Here is a 15,175-nt window from a genome sequence, read left to right as displayed (position 1 = left end):
ACCCAAATGATGCAATTACACCTTCGATGACGTTACATTTTCTAAATGGAGCGATTATGATCTCCCATCTTTTTCAAACCAATACGCTCTTCTATGTTTATTCAAAATAAGAAAAAAAAGTAGTATTCGATCAGTCTTATACTTGCCTTGGACACAAGCAAAGTTTGACCCAAATAGGAGGTTCCGATGTCCACTTTATCTGGTGGTACATAAATGACGACTATTGACGCCACGCCTTTTTACTGTTGTTTCAAATGATGAAGTCATGGTTTTTAAGGTCTCCTGTAGGTCACATTGATAAGTAGTTCGCAAATGTTGAAAGTAAAATTAAGAGGAATCGTTTTATAAAATGCACTCACCTCCGGGGGTGTTGTGCTTGCTATTTTTGTTGACATTGTTGCCTTTTCCATTCTCAACATCCCAGTTTCAGAGTGATTTTGAACAACGGAAGAGTGCCTCGCAGTTTTCATCGTATGCGTCAAGGCCAAGTCGTTACCGAATACCACAGAATGGCTACAACTACTATTTGCAAAAACAATATTCGAGATCAGAAGTAGACAATGCTGTTGGAAGTAGACGTAATGGTCCTCGGATTTCAAACTCCCAAGATAAGACCCGTTATAATATGCCATTCTATGACTCCAGTTACAAAAGGAAACAGACGCTGTCCTCGCCAAGACCTTATAGTGGCATTGGAAATCAATTTCCCTTAATACCTTACGTCTCGAAAAGAGACCATTATGAAAAGCCATTCTATGACTCCAAGGGGATCATAAAACAAGCATTCTGGTCTCCAGCTGTCCAAAACCATGTTGAAAGAGGTCGTAATTTTGTTTGGAAAGCAAACCATTACCAAAGACCATTCTTCAATTCAAATTTTAAAATGTTACCATCAGCGAGGAGTAGTAATGCTCCTCGGTTTCCTTACGCTTCAAAATCGCAACAGAGATCTTCAATCTTGGCATATCGTTCCCTCAAAGGTAAATATCAGTGGAATAAGTACTTCCGCGGAAATAGTCAACCAGGGCGTTCGTTTGTTTCCAACGCTGATGCTCAGCAAAAACTATCCACTCAAAATGGTATCGACAGAAGAAAAGTTCCTTGGGTGGAACAAAATCCAGCGATGGCCCACTACAGAGCATTATCATATATTCCAAGCCATACGGCGTATAGATCCTCTTTTCCAAACCAGAAGGCGACATTACACTCTGATGTATTGAATAGTCCGTATGAGAAAGGTCTTGAACGTAAAACGGTGTCTTCTGAACAACATGGCGGAAGCCCTTACATTTGGGAAAGAAAGAAGAGTTACATTTTTCCTTTACCACCACCAGATTCAACAGATCCTTCATTAACAAGCAATTATCACTTAGGACCCAAGTCGAAAATTCAAAACTATGGTGATTTATACAACAATGGTGACGTCGCTCTCCAATCTGTTTTTCCACAATTAAGCCAGGGTGAAGACAGTTTGATTTCCGAAAAAATGTCCGACCAACAGGCTACATCTCGAACTGGAGATGTAGCATACTCGATGATGAAAGGACCTACCAGGCTAGCACCAAGAAAGTCTTACGTAACAGCGAGTTTGGACGAAAGGTTAGGCCAACTGAACGATCCCATGCTTATTAAACTGAAGAATATTCTTCAGTCCTTAAGAAAGCGAAGTACCAAAAATATTGATGGTAAACAAGTTGTTTATTCGACGTCAAATACTGGCGCATTTCAGCGAGGGCGAAGGCATGCAATAACTGGTACGTACAACCTCTACAAGGATAACCTCAATTCCGAAAAAGTTTCTCAAAGGAAGTCTGCAATAGACAAAGAAAAAGGAGGACCAAACTGGGGTTTTCTTAACGATTTTTCCCCTAACATTAGACTCGCATCTATGATTTTGCTCAAACAAAAGCGAGACGGTTTCCGCAAAAGGGACTTACACGTGCACTCAAGATCCTTGGGAAAATCAAGTGGAAAAGAAAACCCTCTTGCAGAAAGGGGTGAACAGGAAACCATTGTCCGCGCAACTCAAAATCAGCCGAAACAAGGCATGCTCTTCACGAATCAACGTAGAACTTCTTTGGTTCCCACTATTAAACCTTTCAATAGCACAATGCCTGCAAGAGCAACTCAAAAGGGTAGCCAGAAGATGCATAAAAGAAAAAATAGGAAAATTGCAAGACATTATATCCAAGACCGTATCAGTGGGGCATACATTTATCCAGCGAAAAAGTATGGACATGGAACGCTTTGGTCACCTTTTGGGATAGGACCTGACCAAAGACAAATGATGCAGTTCTTGGATTCGAAAGAACAGTTTCAAGCACAGCAGATGGAGATGGAAAATCGCTTACGAGCGATGAGATCACGAGGTTTATTAAATTCCCTAGCCTTTGTTAATCCACAGTTCGTTTTTCGCCCTCCCTTGCGGTATCCCATGATGCCTTTTCAACAGCAGCAGTATGATTATATGGAAAGAAATGAATTTCCAGCAAGACGATTTCCTTTCCGAAACAATTTACAATTTATGCCAACCTCAAATTATAATTTCTTTCCTATTCGGAACTTGGGTTTTGTTTCTGGAATGAGGGAGCCAGATATCGAAACGAATGTCGAAAATGAGTTACAAGAAAAAAGCGAATATCCAGCGGAAAGCGATCAAGGCTCAGTCGTCGAAAACAATTTAAATTTTCCATCGTTTCCTCCTCCGCAAGCAGGCGTTAAAGAACTATCTCACAACGATCAAAGTTCATTAGATGGCCGATATCCTCAGGTAATAGAAGTAGAAGCTAATAAATTCTACAAGGACATCCCCAATGGAAACACCAGTCCTTATGACGAACGAATTCAAGGAAGTTCTCGTTATATCAACCCACAACTGACGAGTATGCAAGCGGTTAATCAGCCTCTTGCAATGTCTCACAAGTGGTTTCCTATAAGGCAAAACAAAATATCTTTAATGGCTGATCCTCGCAAAGTTTCTTCTCAGTGGCCCTCTCGGTTGCCCGGATTGGAACGCGCTTTGACGTTAAATATTCTTCAAGGGAGGGGCTTCTTCCCTCAAATCTACAACCCAGTTCTGAGAAGTGTTTATAAGGACACTGAAGCTCGTGTCCAGCCTGTCTATGACAACGGAGAAAGTTATAGTGGTTTTTCCAAGTATGGAAGTGGTATCGAACGTGAATCCAAGGGATTTAGCCGCCGTAATCAAATTACCCTGCCCAGTCATAAAATGGAAGTAATAAAGGAACCAGGAAAAAAGTTAGCAAGTAAAACAAAAGGAGAAGGAATCCAAGTCACAAAGGAATCTTCCAGCCTTTTAAAGTTCAAAGAAGACTTAGCTCGTAGAAATAGATTACATCACCCCTTGATCGATAGTAAAAGAGGAGAAAATTCATCAGAAAAATTACACCATGCAACTGAGCAAATCGTTAACCCTAAGATAAACTCGAACAAAATGCAACAGCCTTCTCTTGCTAATAGACCAAAAAATATAGGACGCGTCACCAGAAATTATGTAAATATGGTAAATTATGTCCTGAATCATCGCATGTTACCAAATATCCGCTCCTTTGCACCACTATACACTCCAATTGGTCTTGGCTCTGATAGGGGTGTTTCGTGGAAACAGCTGATGGCAACGAAAACGCCGTTTTTAGTAAAAGGAAGGCTATCTGGTTTAGGCAATTCTATTAGAAGGTGGCCCTTAGGTTCAGAGAGACAATTCAGTCAAATCAACGTCCCACAGCCAATGACGTATTTGTCTCACCAGCAAGTCGCTCAGATTCCAGAGACCTCGTTTATTAGAGACGACGCACAAGTGCAACGACCTTATGCAGAAAGCAGGACTGCTTTTCAGTCAAATGGAAATGAAGAGTCTAATGAGCTACACCAAACTCCTGAATACTATGCTAATGAGGAAAAAGAAACTGAACACAACAAACCGGAAATTATTACCCTCCCTTCGAATTACGCAGGGGGGGAGAACGGCGTCACCCAAAACCTAGGAAATCCATTTGATGGAGGTCCAGCTTATCCTGAGCAAAGTATAACAGAATTAAAACCAATTGCTGAGAGTGCACCAGAGAATGGACTTGCGGAGAGTAGTCTGAGTAGTAGACGAGACTTAACGGATAGCGGAGAAACCTTTGCAGAGAAAGATGATATGCAGGGTGATACTCAAGATACGAACAGTGGAACTGACGCAAGTTTCACACCCGGCTTACTAGATGGGTTAGACAATACACAGGCCAGTCTTCTTCAACGGCAAATCGAGGGAAGAAACCCTGACCGTGAAGGCCCCCTTAGTTTCTCCGACAGATTTCATTTCATGCCACGACCGCAAGCAATTATCCATCAACGAGCCCATTATCGCAGCAAAGGCATTGGTAATAATCTAGGGATTCGGGATGGGCATCGGATAAGATTACCAAATTTATCATTAGATGCCATAGAGAAAATGATTGATTCAGCGTCCATGGGAAACGGAAAAGCCGCTCACGATATAAATGGACTTCATGGATACGGTTCAAAATCTAAGGGAAGTGTTGACCAAGCAGGTTTTGATGATAACCAAGACTGGAAATCGGCTCTAATGAATCAGTCACCAACCGAGTTTAACTCAAAACTCGAAAATGCTATGTTACAATGGAACAGTGCAACCAAACCACATCACAAAACTGCCAGTTCAAGTGAATCATCTCTCGACAGCTCCTCTGACACTGTATCGGTTCCTTCGACAAGTGCAACTGATAGTCAGGACATAGTTCCTGGGATTACGTTTGACACCCAAGGACAGCGTCCAGGGCCACTATTTATGTCTAAGGCACCACCAGGTCTTGAGAGTGACAGCAGTTTTGAAACAGTTCTTATGGTTCCACCACAAGGAAAGACATTGAAGGATCAAAGTGGAACGAGGAAGGCAACAATACATCGCAAGGAGGTCCAGCACGAAAATACTACAAAATCAAGGGATTAGTGGAAGTAACAATCATTTTATGGTGTATGCTTAAAAGAAACTGTGATAATTTGCGTTGAACGAGGGCAAAATGCACCTGAGAACTGCTTTTAGAGGATCATAACAGTACTAATAATGGGGAATTGAGAGGAATCAAAGTACAAACAAACCTCTGCCTTGCATCTTGACACGATAGAAAGTTAAAAATATGAAGATATAGGAAATTAAAGAGGTTGTTTTAATCATGCTATGAAAAAAATAATCAGATTTTTAGCCGAGAGAGGACAAGGATATATAGAGAAAAATGGAATGATACGAGAATAAAAATTCTAGAAAATGGGAAAAGAGGATTCTGCTTTTTGTGTCTTAAGCGATGGCTGCGAGAGGAGATAATTAAAACAGCACACCGTTTGACTTTTCTAAACAGGAAAAATGCAAGGAGAGAAATAATAATTGTAAAGACAAGGTCAACTCTACCCTGCGAACAGCAGACGCATTTCCGGTCGTCGCTTCTCTCCCTCCGAAAAATGTTTTCGGAGGAAGAGGAGCGACGAACGGAAATGCGTCTGCTGTTCGCACGCTAGGTCAACTCGCGTTTTTCCGAAAATTAAGGACTATAGGTTTTCTATAAGGCTCTTTAGGGGATGGGTTGTCACCTTATGTGAGTCACCAAATTTTTCTTCACTACCCCCTAAGAAACTATAAAAACTGATAATGAAAGTGGAAAACAAATTTAATTACAAAAGGGTTTCTTTGTGTACTGTTTCTGGAAAACGAATCATGATTTACACTGATTAACGTTAATATAAGGACACAAAAGTTGTACCAAAGAGATGATATCAGTACGATACCTTAATTAATAGAGGGCATAAGCACTCCCCTGGAAAAACTAGCTAGAACATCTTTGCAACAAAAGACACCCTCTAAGATTACAACGCTTTGCTATGTTTTTCCAAAATGGACGAAACATGGCGAAAATAGTCTTCATGTCCATATCAGTTAATTGCGTTTTTACGGGGTTCATTGTCATTGAATTTAAACGCGAATGTTGTAAAGGAACAAATGAGCGTTCTCTTTCCCGATTTCGGTGTCTGTAACGTGAGTCTCTGTGACTTGTTTTTGTAACAGACGGATTGCGACTAGCTATCTTCCTTGCTGCTTTGATTAGGGCACTTGCAAGTGCTTTACCAACCTTGTTTACTGAGTAGTTATTATTTGCAGCATCGGACCTAGTGTCTCGATAAGGGGGCCACTGTGGTTGGTCCGTATTAGGAACAACTTGATAAGGAGGAATTTTTATTTGAGGATAAGGAGTCGGTCCTGGTCGTGGTGGTGGTGGTAATGGTTGTTGTTGGTTGGGTGGAGGTGGTGGTGGTGGTTGCTGTTGGTTTGGTGGAGGCGGTTGTGGAGGGTAGCCTGGAACGTTCGAATTCTGTTGCATTGCAGGCTGACCTTGAGACAGGGCTTGCGACAATGCCTGCACCAATTTAGCATTGCTGATTGGTTGAATGCCCTGTTGTAAGTTTTGAGCCAAGGCCTGGGTCAAAGCAGCAGTGAGAAGATCAGCGGGCTGATTGCGTGCCTGAGCTTGACTTGCTGCAAGTGCCAAGGCTGACGCCAGGACATTTGGTTGAGGCTGGATCATGGACGAACGAATTGCATTTGCAAACATTCCGATCAGACCGCTGTAAAGTAGAGGATCATATCCTTGAGGTAAAGATGACAAAAGAGGCGATGAAGGGAATTGTTGGGGAAGCTGGCCCAGTGGCGAAGGCCACCCTTGACTTAAAGATAATTGCGGATTTTGAAAGAGAGGCATTTGAAGACCACTCATTCCCATTTGACTTCCCATGAGAAACGGATTCGCTGGAGGCATTCCCATGTAAGACGCAGGCATAAGCATATTGTTTAGGCCTCCTATGGGTGACTGAACTCCAGGGGAATTCACTGTAATTGAGGCTGGCGGTGACGCAGAAATGCTTACTTGAGGAGCAGCCACGTTTGGCTGACCATACATCGGTGTTTGTGGTGCGGCTATGACTGCTCGCGGAGGGGGCGCTTGTTGAAGATACATCGGAGAGGTGGAAATTGGAGCAGGCTGTTGAACAGGTTGAATAACCGGCTGCTGGTAGAGCACGGGGAGAGGTGGTGGTGTTGGTGCAGCAATGATGATTGGTTGTGGTGGTGGTTGAGGTTGGGGAGCCTGTGGTGCTTGCATAACGTATTCTGGTTGAGGTTGTTCTGGTTGCTGTGGTGCTATAACATACTGCGGCTGTTGTTGGGCAGACGGCTGGGGAGCGTACACAACTTGCGGCTGTTGTGGTGGTGTCTGAGCCGGCTGTGCCATTATAATTTGAGGCTGTTGATTTTGAGAAGCACCCATTCCCCCCGGCATTGGTGCTATTATTACCCGCGGAGTAGGCTGTTCTGCAGATTGCTCTTGTTGATTGATAGTGTAAATGCTCTGAGCCGTGGGAGTCACTGGGACGCTTTCGTGTTGCTCAGGTTGACTAGCATCACCGTTATCGCCAATTTCTAAGTTGAGGTTAATGTTGGCTGCGGTCGGAAACGCCCTTTTTATAGGTGGCGTTCCAGCGTGTATAGCTATCACCTGCACCTTCTCCGTCGGTTTTGTAGTTGGCGGAGGTGTGGGCGTGGTCGAAGGAGTTGTTGGAGTGGTTGGAGTGGTAGGGGGTGTAGTAATGGTAGTGATGGGGGGAAGTGTTGTGGGTGTTGTCAGTGGTGTGGTAGGTGTAGTAACAGTAGTGATCGTTGTCTGCGTTGTTGGGGTTGTTGGAGGTGTTGTTAAAGGTGTTGTTGGCTCGGCCGTCGTCGCTCCTTCCTCATCAAGTTTAAACGCTTCCTCTTTGGTGTTGATCGTGTTATCCGGAGGTAGAACAATATATGGCTCATCGTCGACCTCCAGGTCCTTGGTATTTGTAAGCTGCTTTTTATAAAGTCTTGTGTCGTAAAAGGGTTGTGTGACTGAGACACCATTCCAATGCTTTCTTCCTCTAAAAGGCGGGACACTCCTCCGCCAAATAAAGTCTGTAAAAGCAAGAAACAGTCATAAGCAAATAAAAAGTAACATGTCACAGAAACATTTTCCTGTTATAGATTGAAGAACCTAAACTTGATGCCCAGACCTTATGGATTGGGAAAGAGTCTAAGAAAGAATTGCGCAATGAGTATTATTTATGGTATTTCTCTTAACCAAATTGTTCATTTTTACTTAGTCACAGCTGTTAAGTACCTTCTTGTTTGGAAAAATGTTGAAAATTGATTTGGTATCTGCTTATCGTGAAGATTTCATGAAAGACCTCTTTTTGTGACTGGAAAAATGCAGAGACCGAAAGTATTTATTTAAACAGCGCAATTTTAGTCACCTGAGATAGAGGAAAAGAGACAGTTTTTTGCTAAGCAGATTTGTCTTCTACTCTGCAAACTCACAATGTTTGAAAAGAAGGTAAGGCCTCGACTTTTAATGCGTAACAACCTGTTGTAAAGCTAGTCCGGATCATCGCAGTATGTTTCCTTAACCAATCAAAACAGAGAAATGATGATGTTTCAAGGTGCAATTAATACGCGCCTTTTTCATGTGTTCACAATGGGGCTTTGCAACCTTAAACAAGGTTCAGCTTTAAATCAAGCATGTGACAGGGTCTTAAAGCCATGCTCTCCGCTCGTATAAATAATTGTAGTTTCTATTGCCCTGTTGTAAAGAGAACCGGTTGGCTGCGCGAATCTGATGGATCAACCAACACAATCTTCGTATTTAATTTTTCTCTCGCTTTACAACAAAATGGAACTTGTTATGAAACGGATTGAGTGCCCATGTATATGTCACTCGATGCTTTGAAATACTTTCTTATAAAGGAACAGTCTTACAACATAGCGAATATTCAAGTGATTTAGAAACTGATTAACAGGTTAATTACCGCTAAAAGCGTATCCATTCTAGTATGACAGTTAATGAAGTGTAATGGATAGTTCGATTACGTTTTCAATGCGATATATTTTGATAGCTGCGCTTACAGTTATGACACGATTCACTCATCATGCGAGTAGTTATTTTATGTTAGGCAGCCGAATTGCTTTTTTATTTGAACGTTTTGATCAAATGTGCCATAAAAATGACACTTTTTTAACCTACCTGTTAGCTTTTGCCGTCCACTGCGATGTAAACTTGCCATATTTTCCACTTTTCTCACAGATGGCATGGTCGCAAAATGTACACCGCTAACATTTTTGTGGTGCGATGGTATTTTAACATTGTCGACCAGCAATCTTGTCCGTAGTTCATTTGCCTTCTTTCCTTGATTTACATTTTTTTGTCGATTTTCATGATACGCTTTAGATGGAGTAGTGGCAAATATTACAAATGACAGAACCAACACATCCAGCACTCTTCCGGATGAGAAATGCACCACTATTTTCATGTTTTCCAGAGCAATGTCTACGCCGTGTTCTGTTGTTCATTTCTGTATAGGAGAACTACAAACCAAACCATTGGAAATGTGATTTTACGGTTTACATTCTTTCCAAGCGGAAATATGACAAAGAAATATAAGTCAATGGGTCACCAATACTATCGGCGTGAAAGCTTTGTTTAATTCACCGCCTGGCCTTTAAAAATTCATATCTTGTATTGTAAAGAGATCAACAGGTTCTTTCAGGTGTTAGAACAGACGAATCTGACACCTTTCGGCCAAAAATATCTGAAAATGTTGGGAAACGAAGACTACTTAATTCAACTACCATCAAATAAAGGTTTACGATAACAGAGCAGGACAATTTCTGAGGCTTTTTCGAAATGTTTTCTTTGCACATTTTATGACTTGTATGAACGGCTTACAAACCATGTGGTATGCAACATAAATCCATTCCTTTTAAGAACAATATATCTCAGGTAATTTTTAAGGTTGGCACAGGTGAATGAATGCGTACCTTGGCGTATTTTTCCGTCCATTAATGATAAAAAATAACGTATAATTAGTGTTCCTTGTCATGCTTTATCTAATTTTAGTTAATTTGAAAAGTAAACATGCCGTCATTATTAAGGTTACTTTAATTTAAGAATAAAATATGTGACTGTATAGTCTTAATGAGTTGATGAAAAAATGGCAGGAAACAGTTGAAACCAAGCGTTTTTATCTTGGGGGCAATTAAGGGTTAATATCGGAGTCTTAATGTTTGTCAGTCAATTACTTGCTTTGAAGCAAGGATCAAGCAAAACATGTTCACTAAAGGCTGAAAGCGCTGGAAGCTCCGGTTAAAGGCTCGTCGGAGGCGTGTTTGGAAATGTCCTTAAATGTTCTGTAACTCTCATCTAATATGTACTTCAAAACTGCTCTCGAAAGTGGTCAGTTTGGAGCCGTAGGTTACCGTACCGTATATATAGGCTACCGTAGGTAGCCGTACTTATCAAGGAGAATATAAGCGTTTCTTCATTTTATGTCATATTTTGACTGAAAATGTTGAACGGAAAATGTTCTCTCTTAGTTTTTTTGGTTCAATGTTTTTACTCCGGTGTTTGTCAATCAAATGAAGACATTCAGACCGTCCTTTAGAAATTTTTTCAATGCCTGTTCCAGTTATTTAAGGTTGTTTAAAAAGACAGTTCTATGCATGACCTGGCTAATATCGATTTTTGGATGGGTCATTAGAAAGTCCTACAAAGCAAGGCTTTTTTAAGGAAAAAATATATAGCCTTTCTCCTGAAAAATGTCATTTTCAAAGAGAGGTTAAAGGCTTTATTTTAAGCAAGCTCTTTTCATTGCTTTATCGTTTCTAATACTGAGATATACTGTAAAATGTTACTGATGTGTTATTTGGCGCTGAAAAGGTGCTGCCATATTTCCGTTAGAAGAAGTATTTTCAACTCCTAAAGTAGTCATCGATCTGACAAAACACCTTTGTTACGTGCCCCGACAAAATTATGATTCCAATAATGCTGCACATTCCTTGTTATTTTTTTAACCCGAAAATATCATGTCTGTTTATATTAACATAGTTGGACTAAGCAAGAGTCCACTTCACACAAGAGAACCTGTCTGCATGCGACTTTCGCGCAAGGCATTTCAGTGACCAGGTTGAAAGCGGGTGGCCTTGAATATTAAATTCCACCTTTCAATTTAGACAAGACATAACAAGAAGTCTTGTTACCTATTTTCAGATAGTAATATGAGAAAATGAAGTACAAGTAATGAATGACAATGAGAAGCGTTTTTTTATGCACTTTTTTAAACTTGATCGTTTTGTATCACGTCACGGCCAAACATGACCGTTTAGCGAAACATCGTGTCAGTAAATTCAAGGCGTTGCACAAGATTCTGTTCCGTGTAAACCATCATCGCAACAAACCTACGGGCAGGACCTTACAGCACGGTAAGCGCCTTCATAACACTCATTGTTTTGCTACTTCCCTGCGGATATGGAAGGTCTATTTATTCTTCTTTTCCACTTAAAATCATAAACTTGTAATTACCTTTTATTAACTTTGAGTAAACGAATTAAAAAGAACAGTGAGCGTGTTTGTCGACTCACTGCCCTTACTTTATGGCTTGACGCACAAGCAACTCTAGTTTCCACGAACTACTGTCATACAATTTATGGGTCGTGGAGTTGTGTGGTCGTATTTTAGCATAAAATGATAATAAAGCCATAACGAGTTATACTAATAACGGAAATGCATTAAGATCTGAAATTTGTCCGTAGTTTAGAAAATCCTCATTTAAAATTTCATATGCTTTCGTCTTTAGGTACCAATCTATTTCGAGTCTTCCGAAAGGGAGAAAGCATATAATGTTCTGGGGAAACGATTTGCATAAGGCAGGGGGTATAGTTAAGTCCCTCTAAGGTGGGTGCCGTCGAAGACAAGCAGCATGTCTTAGCGAGGTGTCCTACTTATAGAGAATCAAGAGAATGATGGAAGGACCAGCAAGAACTAACACTAAGTGTCCTCCTTAGTGTCCGTTTGAAGAGACACTACGGTGACTCTCTTGTAACGATTGCTTTAGAGTGTCTAATAATTTCCCTTATCTTACAGAGCCCTCGAGATTCCTACATTCGGGAAAACATTTTAGTCACCTTTTGAAAGCATTGTCTAAGCGCAAGAAAAAGTTGAGGAATACCAAAGGTTCAGCCAAGGCGGTTATAGTCAAAGTGAATGGAAAAAATGTTTACTCCAGCTTCGGCGGAGTTCTGAATACCACAAACCCGCCAACACCCTCACCATTTCCAAGGACAACTCCTGCGCCACAAACGCACAACATTAACCTTCATATCAATGTGACAAAATCGAATCCTCCAGAAAAGGAGCCAAGTCGACCTGTCATCATAGCGGCACCTCAACCACAGCCCCAGCCTCAGCCAATCGTGGCTGTGGTACCCCAGGCAACCCAATCTGCACAGGTTCAAGCTCAAGCTCAAATTGTGCCTCAAATACTGCCTATTGTAACACCGGCTCCAGCTACGTCAGCACCAGAGAAAAAGGAATCAAGCCTAAATAAGTTGCTGCTAACGGCAGCATTATTGAAGGGACTTGGTGGAGACTCGACTGAAGGGAATTCACAAGCTTTTCCCTCCCTGTTAACAAACCTTATACCACCGTATAATTCTCCCCTCAGTTCATTGCTTCCCGGAAATGCTGGGTCATCGTTAACTGCTCCTCTGACTGGGTATCCTCAACTTGGGGTTCCCCAAGGTGGGAGCCCCCTGGGGTATCCTGCACTAGGTAATGTACCCTTGGGGTACCCGGCGAATAACGGACCACTTGGAGGTCTCAATCTAGCGACCGCAGCAGCTCTTAATAATTTAAACATGGGGTATCCTAGGGGTAGAGGAAATAGAAACTTTGGATACCCAGCTATTGGGAGACCTAACATGGGATACCCCGCCCGCGGGCAACTGAATATGGGATATCCAGCTATGGGTAACCGAAATATGGGATATCCCGCCGGTGGTAGATTTGGTTATCCAGCTATTGGTAACCGAAATATGGGATATCCCGCCGGTGGTAGATTTGGTTATCCAGCTGGTGGAAATCAAAATGCCGGGCCTCTAGGAGCTAGCAATCAAAATATGGGCTATCCTGCAGCCGCAAATTCAAATATGGGATACCCTGCTGGTGGAAATCAAAACTTGGGGTATCCGGCGGGTGGTAACAGTAACATGGGATACCCCTCTATGGGCAACAATAACATGGGATATCCGGGTGGAGGCAGCAACAACAAATTGGGTTATCCCGCCGGTGGGAATAAAAACATGGGATATCCTGCTGGCGGGAATGAAAACATGGCTTATCCTGCGGGTGGGAATGAGAACATGGGATATCCTGCCGGTGGTAATGAAAATATGGGATATCCTGCCGGTGGTAATGAAAATATGGGATATCCTGCCGGTGGTAATGAAAATATGGGATATCCTGCTGGTGGAAATGAAAATATGGGATATCCTGCCGGTGGTAATGAAAACATGGGGTATCCCGCGCCTGGTGAATTTCTTAGTTTGCCACCCACACCGTCTACAAACACTGGCGTATCACCCGGAGGAAATACTGCGGCTCCTTTACCAAGTCTTGTTCCCGGGGGAGGCCCGTCCGTCGTGACCCCGCCGCCGGGCGGTTATCCTGGTGCAAGACAGGGCCAAGGTACAGCAGCGCCAATTCCCCCAGTTGGTGCAAGTCAACCAGGTAACCCGAGTCAACCAGCTGGGGCAAGTCCACCAGCCTCTCCGGTTCCACCAGCTGGCAGCTACGTTGCTCCGGCAACAAATGCTGCTAGTTCGTGTTGGTGTGGTTGTGACGCTACTTGCTCTAATACTTGCGACCTTTGCAATTCAAGTCCCACTGGCAACTATGAAAACATTTCTGGTGTTTTGCAGCCCACCAATACTGGCTGAGACAGATTTAAGAGTAACACACAAAAAGGGCTTCAAGCAAAGGAACTTCGTCCTTACCAATACTGGCATTACTGAGACTGGACATATTTTCGCCAAATGTCGAAGTTCAAGTAGACCTTTCTCACTTTCTCACAAGATTAGGAGATAAAACCATAAATATTTTTTATGGATGACCCTGGCATGAAACTACGTATTTCTGTGTAAATATGATAATAAACGGCAAACCAGAGGTAGAATTTTGTCATGTGGTGCAAATTTTAGTTTGTCGTTAACGTGATTCTAAGTCCCTCTACTGTAACTTGTGTCATGGCAACACTTTGCAACCGTATCTTAAAACGTTGTTAACTTTTCTAAACATGTATCAAACATAACAAATTGGTTTTTATTGAAATTTTTTACTGTAGCGGGTTTACCAATGGATATGTAGTTTACGAGCGATGCTACTTTGTAACTAGCTACTAGCAACTGGCAAGACTGTGCAGTCCGACAGTCGATGGATCGTCCCTTGGCATCAGAGTATTTCTTCTTTGTAATTTAATTTAATTTAATCCTTGGTACGAACTTTTATAGTGGTAAACGTAGTGATGTTAAATGGTTATAAAACGCTGTATCGAATGCTTGATATGACTGCTCAAGCAAAATGATTTTAGAAGGAGAAATTAAGGATGCAAAGATGAGCAGTTTTTCATCTGATTTCCAAACACTCGTTAAACATTAATTTCATTTGTATTTTCTTTATGAATTACCGATATTAATAAGTTTGAGAAGATTAAATGAGAATTAAATTTCCAACAAGGATTAACTGCACCAGAGAATATTCTGTCAATATCTTCCTTAGCCAAAATGGCTACTTAATGGGCAAATTCTCTTTAATGTTTGCATTTTTCAGGATGTATTCAGGTTGTGTCCATAACAACTACTCATTTAGGCCTCGCAGGCTTTGTCTAAAGTAAAAGACTAATCGCAAGCAGTTGAGATGAAACTACAGTATTCTCTTCGAGTCTTTTAAAGTCTGAGATTTGTTATTTCGCACCTGCGCCCCTCCCGTCATACATTTGCATTATCATAACAAACACAAAGACGTTTCATTCAGGGACACATGGAGGTAGTTTTTGTCTTTCTGAGTTTTGTGAGTCACCGTAAGAGCCCTTAATATCGAATGGGTGAGGACGTTTTAATAGTCTCCCAGTCATTAAAACGCAACCTCGGCAATTGTAAATATAAATTGAAAAGGGTTTTAAGACTACATAGCGTACATTTTGTTTGAAATAGCCATGTACATAGTACTAATGCCTAATTCGCCAACTAGGGACAGTCGCC

The 15,175-nt window shown here is 41.7% G+C and overlaps 3 protein-coding genes across 3 annotated transcripts; 2 read left to right on the top strand and 1 right to left on the bottom strand.

The window, feature by feature from the left end:
• The first annotated feature begins 349 nt into the window (after positions 1 to 349).
• LOC140946742 (uncharacterized) lies at positions 350 to 5,237 on the top strand. The gene has a single exon (XM_073395849.1). The coding sequence runs from the start codon at positions 350 to 352 to the stop codon at positions 4,973 to 4,975; it is 4,626 nt and encodes a 1,541-aa protein (XP_073251950.1). The 3' UTR covers positions 4,976 to 5,237.
• A 481-nt stretch (positions 5,238 to 5,718) lies between these two features.
• LOC140946741 (uncharacterized) lies at positions 5,719 to 9,393 on the bottom strand. The gene is made up of 2 exons (XM_073395847.1): positions 9,108 to 9,393; positions 5,719 to 8,002 (listed from the first exon to the last, which is right to left on the bottom strand). Exons 1-2 carry the CDS (start codon positions 9,391 to 9,393, stop codon positions 5,844 to 5,846), a joined length of 2,445 nt encoding a protein of 814 aa, XP_073251948.1. The 3' UTR covers positions 5,719 to 5,843.
• Positions 9,394 to 10,288: 895 nt separating this feature from the next.
• Positions 10,289 to 13,948, top strand: LOC140946740 (uncharacterized). The gene is made up of 2 exons (XM_073395846.1): positions 10,289 to 10,316; positions 12,003 to 13,948. Exons 1-2 carry the CDS (start codon positions 10,289 to 10,291, stop codon positions 13,853 to 13,855), a joined length of 1,881 nt encoding a protein of 626 aa, XP_073251947.1. The 3' UTR covers positions 13,856 to 13,948.
• Positions 13,949 to 15,175: the final 1,227 nt, after the last annotated feature.

Source organism: Porites lutea, chromosome 8, assembly GCF_958299795.1.
Source record: "Porites lutea chromosome 8, jaPorLute2.1, whole genome shotgun sequence".
NCBI classification, from domain to species: Eukaryota; Metazoa; Cnidaria; class Anthozoa; order Scleractinia; family Poritidae; genus Porites; species Porites lutea.
The sequence above is the reverse complement of the archived record's forward strand: the minus strand, read 5'-3'. Positions and strand labels throughout refer to the sequence as shown.

What these genes read in the sequence shown, in the direction of transcription:
- LOC140946742 (XM_073395849.1), top strand. Translation starts at nt 350, where the DNA reads ATGCACTCACCTCCGGGGGTGTTGTGCTTGCTATTTTTGTTGACATTG.
- LOC140946741 (XM_073395847.1), bottom strand. Translation starts at nt 9,393, where the DNA reads ATGAAAATAGTGGTGCATTTCTCATCCGGAAGAGTGCTGGATGTGTTG. An exon ending in TGGACGGCAAAAGCTAACAG is followed by an intron (nt 8,003 to 9,107) that starts GTAGGTTAAAAA and finishes TTGCTTTTACAG; the next exon opens with ACTTTATTTGGCGGAGGAGT.
- LOC140946740 (XM_073395846.1), top strand. Translation starts at nt 10,289, where the DNA reads ATGTACTTCAAAACTGCTCTCGAAAGTG. An exon ending in CAAAACTGCTCTCGAAAGTG is followed by an intron (nt 10,317 to 12,002) that starts GTCAGTTTGGAG and finishes CTTATCTTACAG; the next exon opens with AGCCCTCGAGATTCCTACAT.